Source organism: Zosterops lateralis, assembly GCF_965231275.1.
Source record: "Zosterops lateralis genome assembly, chromosome: 4".
NCBI lineage: Eukaryota > Metazoa > Chordata > Aves > Passeriformes > Zosteropidae > Zosterops > Zosterops lateralis.
In genome coordinates, this window is record NC_139765.1 from 6,118,515 (window position 1) to 6,130,972 (window position 12,458).

Consider the following 12,458-nt stretch of genomic DNA (forward strand, 5'->3'; position numbering starts at 1 on the left):
GGTTTGTAGGAAAAAACTATAAAAACTCTTTCTGTATTTGTTCATAATTTTTAATTATGGGACAAACTTTAAGATAAACCAACATTCTGGGCCACAGTCAAACAAAACACAATTTTTAATTTTTTTTTTAAGTCTAAGAACGTTCCTCTCTTCTATAAATGTATGTCAAATACTTGGTGTTCATTAACTCTTTGGAGAGGGGCATGACTCTGTAATACTGAAAGTTACAAGCAAATATAAAAAGAAATACTCTGTTGTTGTTATGTTGTTATTTTTTCTTCTTCTTTTAAATTTTTATAACAGCTCGCAACCATTTCCAGAGTCTGCTGGTAAAATTAAAACCTAGATTCCTGGATTTTAATTGTATTGCAAGGTATAACTAGATGATTTAGAACAAGAGATTGTTTTTCTCTTCATATTTTGTTCTATCCCATGGGCTTTGGTGATTTTTTTTTTATTATTATTTTTTTGTTTGTTTGTTTGGTTGGTTTGGAGTTTTTTTGGGGTTTGTATTTTTTTTTTTTAATTGAAATAACTAAAATATTTGAAAAGGATGAGGAAGAGGGAGAATGGCCCTCACTTTGTCTGCATGGCTGGTTCCAAAGATTTTTAATGGAGACATTAAAACCCACAGGCTTTTGAGCAAGGTGGAGGAAGACAAACGTGATAGTGAAAAATCCCAAACTGTTGGAGAAAGTGCACAGAGGTCACTGGAACTGATTGGAAATACTACTGAATCTTAAAGCCAGCTCTCTGTGTGTGTGTGTGTCTTCCTCTGACAAATGAAATAGGGTTTTGTGAAGTCTGGGAAGCCTTTTCTTTCTTACCAAACTACCCTTACCTGTTCTTGCTTGAGTAAGTGCAGCGTGCATGAGAGGTGAGAGCGAGACAGGGAAGAATATGAGGCTGTACAGCAATTAATGAGCTGTTTCAGCCCAAAAAAATCAGTCCAGCAGGCTGGTCAGAGCCTTGGAACCTATTAACCTTCATTTGGAAGTCTAAGACTTGACAGCTGGGGAAAAGCAGGGCTGTCTTAAGTTAAAAGTAAATCTCTCTTTTTCTCTCATCTTTCTCACATGCTCGGTGGTGAAATGCTGCCTGAATTTTTTAATATTTCTTTTTTCAAGTGTGAGTTCTTACTGCATAGCTTGACCAGGTGCCTTGCTACTGTTCTACCTATCTGGAAATTATTTGGGGTTTGTCCTTCTTCCTGATCAAAAACCACTTTATCTGAGGCTCTTGTTTATGCCTACAGAAATCTCACATGTTCTTCCAGATATTTTTGTGCTCTGTGTTAAGATAAACATGTTGCTCTATGAAGAATGACTCACTTGGGATCAAATAGGACAATATTTGTGTTGATCAGCTGTATTTCTGTCCACAGATATTGCTGCACATTAAAGCAAACATGCTGTAGATGTGAATTTAGGGGGAAGATATGACATGGAATTTCCCGACTCTTTAAAATAAAAATAATAATAATAATGAAAGAATAAATCTTTGCCAGGAATAACTTCATCTGCAAGTGTCTCTTAAATGTGCTGCACATTTGTTTTCCTTTAGAGGATGGGTGGCTAGGCCTCTTCACATGTGGGTACCATACAGTGACCTGTTGTGGTTGTGTTGTTCTGAGTTACGTTAAAGGCTTCAGCTCTTTCCTAATCTGGATTGTTTTGACTGAGCCAGGCCAAGGAGCACAGATACAAGCAGGTAGTGCTGGCAGATGTCATGGGGTTATGAGAAGCAATTTAGGACAGTAGTCTGTTCCAGCTGCAACAACAATACAGAGCAAGCACCATGGACAGGCTTTGGCTGATCTGTTTATATTCCGTGTTACTTGAGTTTAATTATGTATTCTGTCAACAACCCACAAAAGTAAATCCATTTTCTACCACCTGCAGAAAAAGGACAAATATTCTTAACCTCTGCTAGTCTCCAGCTAAAATAAAGTCGTTTCCCTCACTTTGCCTCTGCAACTGAGTAGCTTCCCTCTCCCCACTGCTTGTTAAATAATGTTTAAAAATTGATATATGTTATATGTTTTAAAACTTGCTTGTCCAGTCTTAAAAGATTTTACAGTGTTTTTCTCAGTTACTGGATGCAAGTTGTGCATCTAAACATGTTGACGTAGCTGCTTGTCTCAGAATTTCTCTGGAAATAAATTCAATTGATCTTCTATCAAAACCACTTCACTGCATCACATGCAACTCTCTCTGCTATAAATCTGCACACCTTCTTCTGTGCCCCCCTAAATTATGACACATATTAGAGAAGCTGTTGTACTTTTATGACAATTTGTAATATCTGCCTTTGCTGCTTAATCATGAATTTTGGGATGGTTGTCGAGATGTCTTGGATATTTCCAACTTTCTCACTTGACCCAAGGAAAGAAAGAAACACATGGAAGTATAACCTGATATAGTACTGTGGGTTTGTCTTAAGTTGCTTTTTTTCAGCTTTTTGTAAAGTAACTTTGCTTTGTTTCACAGGGTATGTGCCCCTTATGCAGCAGAGCAGAGCTCCACAGACATCGTCTCTGCAGAACAGAGAGAATGCTTTTGTCTTTACTGAAAGTTGTAGATTTATACCTGATTGCTTTCTCTTTTTGTCTCTTCTCTTTTGAAATGATTGCAGGTTCATGTACTGGACAGACTGGGGAGAAGTGCCAAAGATAGAACGGGCTGGGATGGACGGTTCGAGCCGCTCCGTTATCGTCAACACAGACATTTACTGGCCAAATGGACTGACCTTGGACTATGAGGAACAGAAACTCTACTGGGCAGATGCTAAACTCAATTTCATCCACAAATCAAATCTGGATGGAAGCCATAGGTAAGAAGTTTTTGGTTTATGTGTGTAATGGGGGGATTTTATTAGAAGATGCTGTCTAAGCAGTATTGTGATCTCTGTTGCACACCACTGCTGTCAGATACTTTTACCCTTCACCATCCTCACCTTTCCAGCACTGTGAAGTGGAATGTGAGCTTCTCTTCAGGGTATCCTGTAACTCTCACAAAGACTTTTCTCAGAACCAGTTCCATAAAAAAAAGTCCTCAAATCCTGTTCTGAATTGTGTAAGACTATATAGCAAAATCATCTCTTTTCAGTAGATCTTCGGTGCAGTGTTGCTGTGGTATTTAGAAATGCAGAAGATAATATGAAAAAATGGATCATCATATATTAGTATTTCAGTTTCATTAATCCTAAGGGCTGGGAAATTAGTGAAAAATAGTCCTTACAGGAGAGCTATGTTAAAATGACTGTTCTTGAACAGTTTTATAGCAATGAAGTGACCATTTTTGATCCAGTCACAGCTACTTCTTAATTAAAGGTATAACTAGTACTTTGTGTATATGCATTTATCTCACATATATTGGGTGATGACTCTCTTCATTAGATGAGCTTTGACAAGTACTGCTTGCATACACAAGTCACAGTTTGCTTGTGCCCAAGGTGTCATCTGGAGAGATGATTTTTTGTGGGACTGTTCTTTGCAAACTTTTGTGATGTTTCTGCTAGTTTAGCTGGGCATGAAATATCCTTTCTTCTGCTCTTTGTTCTGGCCTCTTAGGGACTTGCCCACCTTTCACCACAAATGTTAATTTTGACATAAAGAAATTAATTCTATTGATAAGATCATTGTTTTGTGCAGACTGGCAAGTAACACCATGGAAAACATGCATGAAACATGTCCACTGTCTTCCTGTGACATTTATTTTGAGCTCCACAATGTCTTTGTGATGCTGGTTTGAAAGGTCATATCACTTTCCTCCTAAGTTCTGCCTTTTAAGTGATCACAAGGTCATGCAGTATGTTTGTAATGGTGTTTGTTCATGGAAAGTACCTGGAGCTGGATGCAGTTTTAGATTTGTGTCTTTGGATATGACTTGGTTAATTCAGAACTGTGGCTATCTGTTTTGAAGTTGTCCTTCATTTGCTGTTTGTTTCACAAGAAAGAAAATTTAGTACCAAAAAGGGAGAATTATTTAATAGAGATTCTTTCAAAAAAGAAGACTGTCACATAAGTTTTCAAGTAATGGAAAGAAAATAATAGAAATTATCATCTACAGTAGCAATTTGAGTATTTTTTATGTTATCTGGTGTTTCTAGCCTTTTTCCAGAGCTACTTCACTGTTTCCTGCTGGCACTTCTGCTTTTTCAATCTTGTTTTGCTGCTGACTTCTTTGCAGTTTCTTCCTTGCTGGTGATCCATTGCACAGTGGTGTAGATACACTTGGCCTTGGTATTCTGTTTTTATTTTCATGGTGTTTATTCCCTGGTCTGCTGTTGTTTAACCTGGGAATGAGGCTGTGGAGGTGCTGAATATTCTTGGTGCAAGGGGCTGACCAGCCTTGTCTGTGTGCAGGAAGCTGTGTCCAAAAGCTGCCTCATGGCACAGAAGTGAAGCCACTTCAGTCCCTGTAGTTACCTCATTCCACAGTAAATTCTCTGGAATTAGTTAAGCCTGCAATAAAGACCTGTATAGACAAGTAATTTAGATTTTTAGATCTACTAATTCTTTCTTATGCAGGCATAAAAAACCAAGGCAGCCAAATGCTTTAGGTTGGGTTTATTTTTCAGATTGATACATTTCAGTATCAGGAAGATGTCGTGGCAGTATGTTAATATATTACTATTTGAGGGGCAGAAAGGGAAGTCATCCCTAGAAAGGAAAGCACATATGACTTCCCTTAAGCACTCAGAGGCACAAACCAATTCTAACAGCACCTGTTTTTCCCTAGGCATGTGAGAAAGTTCTGAAGATTCAAAAAACAATCAACATCTGTATCCAGGCATTTTGGTTCCATTTTTTATTCTTTGCAATTACGTCATAAGGGAGGGGAAAAAAAGAACTGCAGAAGTTTGGCTGTTCTGCAATGGGGTTTTATGCTGCTGTGATGTCTTAGCCTCTGCCTGTATTAAGAAAGAAGATCTTCTGGGTCTATGCAAAGTGTTGGGTTTTATTTTACAGCTGTAATTCTGTATTTTGTCTCTTAATTATTTTGATAATCTTTTTTAGTAACTGATTCACTAATACTAGAAAAGAAAGCACAGTTTCTAATTCTGCAACCAAAGCAAAAACACTTTAGATTTTCCTTTTCAGTGGAAAAAAATCACCCCACCAAACCACCAAGACTCACAAAGCCTTTAGTCTTTTTTCCTAGCCATCTCCAACTCCTCAAAAAAAAAAAAAAAAAGCCAAACCAAACAACAAAAAACCCCACCTACAGTTTTCCACCACCACCTCTTAAGAGGGCTATGGATTAGAGTTTTGTCCTTAAGAATTAAGTGTGGGGGAGAACAAGTTCATTTGCCTAATCTAATTTAATCCAAATTCTTTGGTTTATCTAGATACTGCCAGTTCTTTTATTTTTTTCCTTGATATTTAGACCATTCTTCTAAATTACTGCTCTCTACTTTTACTTAGTTGCATTGAGGTATTTTGTTTCTAAATTTCTCTTGATCAGAACAGATTCTTTTATCCTTGTGAAGTGTTACTAGTTTTTCTGATGCTTTACCTAATGTCAGCATGTCTGGGAAAATGCATGCTTCTGGAAGTTGGCACTATTGAAATGAAAAAGGCCAGTGAGTTACTGAAAGACATATACCTTCATAAAAATTGAGTCTTCTAGATCTGGATAGTTTGGGCAATTTAGAAAAGGAGGCAGATGAGTAAAGATTTAGTCTGTCAAGTTTTTGAGTGTTGCATGACAGGAGATGGGAAGGAGTCTGTAGCAGGGAAGCAATTGTAAAAGCTTCTTGTAAAGTAGGATGGCCTAAGTTTTAATTTTTTTGGGTGAAATATTTGGTAGGAACTAGCATGGTTCGATCAAAAAAACGTTTTCAAACAGTTCAGAGAAAACTGATTTTTTTGGTTTGGAAGGTGAAAAAATACAGTATAAATAGGAAAAGAATTTAATTGGCGTCACTGACAGTATTAATGTATTGAAGTTCAGACCTCAGAGATACAAAATTTGGAAGGAGTTCTCTCTAGAAATTTGTGATGTATTTCTAAATCTATAAGAAATCCAAAACTTTTTTGTTCTTTTATACCTATAGTCTGAATATTAGCTCTCTACATTAGCTCTCTACAGTGTGGTACTACACAAGAATTAAAAGCTTTAAGATTTATATCTCAGAGAACTACTTTGATATGAATCATGGAATATCCTGAGTTGGGAGGGATCCACGAGGATCATTGAGTCCAACCCCTGGCCCTGCACAGACACCCCTCAATCCCACCCTGCGCATCCCTGAGAGCTTTGTCCAAACTCTCCTGGAGCTCTGGCAGCCTTGAGGCCGTGACCATTCCCTGGGAGCCTGTTCAGTGCCCGACACCCTCTGGGGGAAGAACCTTTTTCCCTGCTATCCAACCTGAGCCTGCCCTGGCACAGCTCCAGCCGTTCCCTGGGGTCTGTCCCTGGTCCCAGAGAGCAGAGCTCAGGACCTGCCCCTCCTCTTCCCCTCAGGAGAAGCTGTGACTGCCATGTCTGCCCTCAGTCTCCTGCAGCTGAACAGACCAAGTGTCCTCAGCTGCTCCTCACAGGCTCCCCCAGGGCCCTTCACCATCCTCGTGCCTCCTCTGGACTCTCTCTGATAGTTTAATGTCTCTCTGATATTGTGGCATCTATAATTTCACACAATATTCCAGGTGAGGCTGTCCCAGCCCAGAGCAGAGCGGGACAATCCCTCCTTGGCCTGGCTGGGGCTGGTGTCCCCAGGACAGGGATGTCCCTGCTGGCTCCAGGACACTGCTGGCTCATGTCCAACTGGCCACTGACCAGGACCCCAGGTCCCTTTCCCTGGCACTGCTTTCCAGCCTCATTCCCAGTCTGTCATGCCCCATCCCAGGTGCATGACACTCATGAATCATTTACTTGTTGCAGGAGTCTGGAAAGTGAGATTACAACAGGCTGGTGGGAGGAATATGCAGAGAGAGAAACAAATTATAAGCCTTGATTATTGGGATTTGGTGGAGTTTTTGTCACCTCTTCCAATAGGACTGGAGTCACAGTGAGCCACTAAAACCAGTGTGCTGCATGCCAGCTCTGGGAGTAGCACTCAGTTAAAAATGTGGTAGAGTCATAAATTCGTGAGAAAACCTCTCTAGCAAATTTTACAGGGATGATTATGGTTCATTACCTGCTAGCCCTGGGATTTACTAGCCCAACTGCTCCAGTGTTGGGCTCATTAGAATAAAAACGAAGAGCAAAGAACTTGATGACTAATGCCCTTGATTTGCCAGTGAGAGAAAGGAATGAACAGTTTTTCATGTCAGAATGCAATAATTAAAGAACTAAATTGATGCATAGAAGAGATGGTTTTGGTTTTTTTGCAGCTCTTGCCCTGCTCTTATCAGAGGGAACAGTTGCTTTTTGTGGGACTAATTAAACAAAACTGAAATGCAGACAGCTCTCCTGTGAGTAGAGTCCCCAAGATAGGTTGGCCTGCTAAAGCAGTTCTTGAATTAATTTCCTCTTCCTTTACCCTGCAGCAGCAGTTCTAATTAATAAGTTAACACGTTACTGGCTGAAGGGGAATGCACTTACAAGGTCCCCCAGGAAGTGTTTGTGCTAATGAGATGGTTTTTGAGGCCACTGTAAGAAAACACACTTTCAGCAACTGTCAGAAAGCTGGGAAGCTCTTGCGAGAGGTGAATGTCTTAAGTTTGCACTTGAGCGTTGATTTTTCTAGTTTCTCTTTTCAAGCATCAGCTCATGTCTGTCTGCCAGATGATTAGTTGCAGATGTGTTGAAACACTGAAAATACTGTATCCCTGCATTTAGAGGAGGATTTTTTACCTTACTTGCCTGTAATGTGTACAGTGCATGACACTATGTACAAGGTATAAAATCTCATGTTCTGTTTATACCTTTCTGTATATTTCTGGGAGATAAAATTGCTTAACACCTTCAAACAATGGAGAGGAACCAGTTAGTGGTGAGAAGCCTGTTTCAATACCTCACCAACACAGGCCAGTGCAGAAGCCAAATAATGCCCTAATTAAAACTGCTAGAGAATCCTGCATAAACAGAATAAATTAGATAATTTGGACATAGAGCTAGGGTGAATTTCTTCCCCAAGGTGCTTCTGAAAAAAGAATGCTGGAAAAGTGGAGCTTCAAAACATCTGTTTGCCTGAAAAATGACCCACAGGATGACTTCATTTCTCAACTGTTATTTGATTTCTGATTCACTTTTTCAGATATTAATTGCAGGTGGGATTTGAAATGTCATGGCCAGACCTGATTGTTATATGTTCTTTCTGGAAACACGTGGCAATTGTGGCTTAAAGAAGTGGCAAAGGACTTTGGTCTGAAAAGAGAGATTATATCCCACAAATCATGTTTCTTGCTTACTTTCTCAGGTGATTAAAAGGAGGCTTGTCTTCTGATAGCAATGTTTGGACAAGCATTCATGGTAAAAATGCAGCTTAGTTTTCTGAGTTTGCTATGCAAATGTTTTTGTTAGGTTGGCAGGAGAGGAAATTCTGTGAGCTGAGGGAGCCAGAGCTCTCTGCCCTCCTTATGCCATCATTCTTGTGGTGTTTTATGGGCATATCTTAGTCTTTGATCCTGCTTCATCTGAGTCTTGCTCTGAGTGCTTTGGCCACTTGCTAACATTTCCAGTTGTCACAAGCTGAAGATGTGCAATTCCTGCAATACTCAAAGCAGTAAGCATTCTGTAGCTGGCAAAAAAAGATTTTATTTAAATTTTTTTAATTTGCTTTGTGCAAACCTCTTATATGCTTTGTTTAATATGATGAGCACTAAAAGCAGATTTTTTTTTCCCCTTTCTGATAGCCCGGGAGATAGTAATAGGTATGGAATCCCCCACAGGGACGCTGGAGAAATGGAGTGAAACATAAATGTCAAAAATACTTGCACCCTGCCCTGGAGACTGAACACAGGCAGCCTCAGGGGTCACCTGAAAGGAGTTTTGCTACTGTGAAGTTGGAATGTTAATGGTTTAGAGACATACAGGCCAGAACATCTAAAGTATCCCGGGTTTTCTGCAGGTGTTCTGATCAGGTCTTGAGACTAGGAGACTGTAATGCAGCAAGAATAAAAGGCATTTGGTTCATGGAAAGTGTTTGCTTGTTTATTGTTATGGAGAAATGCTGTTATTCTTGGATATAAAGCAACTGTTAATATTCTAGGAGAGAAAATAGTAGTTCTTACGATATTTTAAATATAAATCATCTTGATTATTGGTGGCTTTCTTTTGGTGATCTGAATTATTAAATTTCATAGCTATAATGTAACTTTGAATGCTAGAATTAGTTGAAAAAAGAATAAAGGCAGACTGAGGAGTTCCTGGTTATAATAAAAAGTATGAATTAAATGGGGTTTCTGGTCATTTTGCTGTTAATTTTTATTTCAAGTGAGTTTAGTCTTTGTCTGAAATGCATATTATCCTGAAGCAAGAGCTTTTTTGTCATTGTTAATATAACACTGGATAGACTGTCTATGCAGTTTCGTGTATCTATTCTACTTCAGAGTTTGGTAGTCCCTTTTGTAATTCCTGCTTTGACTTGTTTATTGTTTGTTTCCTTTATCTTCACGAAGTGTTTCATAGTACTCTTTAACAGAATAAGAATAGAACAAAGGTGAAGATATTTCAATTGGATTTATATTTTCTCCAGGCAGTAGAAATCTCTGCCATAGCAAGTATTTATTGTAATGGCATCTCTGATTACTGTGATGATAAATAGTTGTATTTGGGAAATCATGACATTCAACACAGAATGAATTTAATTTCTGTGGAAACTGCTTGTTTTCTCTCTCTGTTTCTCTTCTCACATTCCTTCTCTGCTGTCCCTTTATGCATTTCCTTTCCAGCCAACTCAACAGAGGTGGTAGCCTTTTGAATGTCAATCACCATCCAGATTTTTAAGGCAAATTTGTATGATTATATGCCTGGTGCAGGGAAGATTATTAAAGTTAGTGTGTGCTTAGTACCGTCTAATATAGAGCCAATTTGCATCTTGGTGAAGCCCTGGAGATGTCTCCTGAATGAATAACATTCCTCCTTATCCCCAGCTCTCAATTTCCCATTGTCTCTGGTGTCTCTGTCTGAACGAGACTGATGATACAAGTGCAGCAGTCTGAAGGAACCTGGGAGCTTGGTGAAGGATAATAAGGTGCCTTTTGCTGTCACATCACTTGTCCCAGTGAAGCCTGGCCTGATCATGTTGCTGCCACCAAGGAGCTGCCACATCCCATCAGCCCAACTGCCCCTGCAGCACTGTGCCTGGAACTCAGATCAGGGCCAGGAATGTGGGGACCTCTCTACTCCCTGACCCTGTATGGGTGTTTGTGAAACACCCTGGAGGTGGGAGGCACCTGCTCCCACCAGCTCTGTGCAGCTGCTGAGTGCTACAGGTGACACTCTGGTCACCTTCACCCACCTGGGTGTATTTAATAAATAATCGGTAAAGGCAGAAGTCAGGACCCCTCGTCTCACTTGCCAAAAGCAGAACTCTTGTAGTTCCTAGTGTAGGCTGTGTTGAAGCATAGCTGCTCAATCAGATAAATTCTTGCTCCCTCTCTTCTTCCTTTTCCTTGTTTTTAATAGCTGAGCTCTCCAGCCCCTTCTTCCTGCTCCTCATTAGGGTGTGGAGACTCGCTGAGCTCAACTTAAGCCACTGCTTCTATGCTGGCACACATCATGTGGCTGCTGTTCAGCAGGGCTGCAAGCGTGGCCTGTGGAGGATGTTCCAAGGGGGTAAAAAGCCCTGCTGGTTTTGCAGGTTGGAAGTGAGCTATCACCTTGTAATGGCTTCCTGGAAACAAAGATTACAGAGTACATGTTACTGGGAATACTGATCTTAATGAGATGCAAGAAATGCACACTTGTGTTTGGGCCCAAAGCCATCTTCATGCATTGCAACCTTATATCTGCTGAGAAAAATAATAGGAGTTGAGGAGTAATGGCTTCAAGGCCGTGACTGACAGCACAGTCAAATGAGGGGCTCCTGAATCTCTCCAGATAAGGGCTGGTTTAAATAAGGGTCACAGTTCACCTGATGCATTGTCATATGAATAGATGGTTGTCTGAAAGTTGGGCATGTCTAAGAGCAGCTATTGTACTCAAAGATTTATTCCCACTACTGATGGGTACAAATCACATGTAAAATTCCTCTCTGATGTTTTGGGGGGTTTTTTGTTTTGATTTTTTTTTTTTTTTTTGGCTGGTTAGTTTTGTTTTGAAGTAAGATAGTCAGAATGCTTCATAAAAATGTGGCTTCTCTTGTTATGGGAATCCTGTCTTCAGTTCAGGTCTGGTTATAGTGAGAGTTTTGGACTTTCATTCCTTCTGTTTCATTCAACAAAATGTCAAATGTGTTATTTGTCAAATGTCACACAGTGTGTCATACATAAAGACTTAGTCTCCAAGCCTGCTCTAAACTAAAATTCAAATCTGAAGATATTTGGTGTTTGGGCATAGGGTTGGTTAAAATGTTTGCAGATTTAGAATGCCTTTATACTTGGTATGGTACCAGAATGTGTTGTGTCATTCTGGCTTCACTGTTTGGCTGGCAGGTTTCAGCTTTAAATTATATTACAATGGTCTTTTGTAAGATGCTTAGTTGATGCATTTAATTAGAAGCAAATATATACTTGACTCCAGACAGAGATAAGAAACAAAAGATAGTATGTCCTACTTTTGAGTGCAAAATACCAAGAAATAGAAGATTTCATTTGGTGTAGAATTGGAACACTAGAGTGACAAGCAAGGGAATCTATAGTTTTTTCTCATAAGTAGAAAAAAAAATAGAAGCTTTAAAGATAATGCATCTTTTTGCTGAAGCTGAAGTGGAAGAACAGTAATGACTATGGTCTCTCTGTACTCAGAGCCATTGGCAGAAGGCACCTTCAAGCTTCTTGCTTTAATATATTCTTCTGTTATATTTTAACAGCAAATATTTGGAAAATAGGGGTATTTTTGTCATCTCTTAAACCACTTCTGTTAGACTTTTTTCCAGAAGTGATGCCTATGGTATGGGGATGTTTTCTTAGTGAATGCATGGATAATTACTGTCTTCCCTGCAAGAAGAAAATTGGGAGGCCAGTGTCAGGGTCCGCAAACATATGCGGGGAACCTTATGGTTCGTTTTGGAGATCTCAAAGCGCAAAAGACACAACAGGGGACAAACCAGTTTGCTTAAACAAAAATTGCACTTTTATTTAGTGCCCACAATGCGATAGTAGGGAGAGAAAATAGAGAATAGTGAGAAAGATAGAGAAAGAGAGGAAGGGGATTATAGCTACCACGTGGAGAGTCGGAGGTCCTCAAGGCATAGAGATGCCCATAGACGTGATCTTCTCCAGTGGGGTGATCACAAAGGGTCCACGGGATCTGCAGAGTCTTTATAGGCTGGTCAGGAAGAAGACCAAGGCGAGTGGAATGGAGCCAAAGAGGGCACAGGGCCAAGGCAGGCACCTGCGTCAAAGT

At 39.8% G+C, this 12,458-nt stretch overlaps 1 protein-coding gene across 2 annotated transcripts in view; it reads left to right on the forward strand.

The window, feature by feature from the left end:
- Positions 1-12,458, forward strand: part of LRP6 (LDL receptor related protein 6) — a 111,653-nt gene that overhangs the window by 41,325 nt on the left and 57,870 nt on the right. For both annotated transcript variants that reach the window (XM_083859189.1, XM_083859188.1), the window contains exon 3: positions 2,635-2,832. In XM_083859189.1, the coding sequence (XP_083715315.1) occupies positions 2,635-2,832 (198 nt within the window). The remainder of the gene's footprint in view (positions 1-2,634; positions 2,833-12,458) is intronic.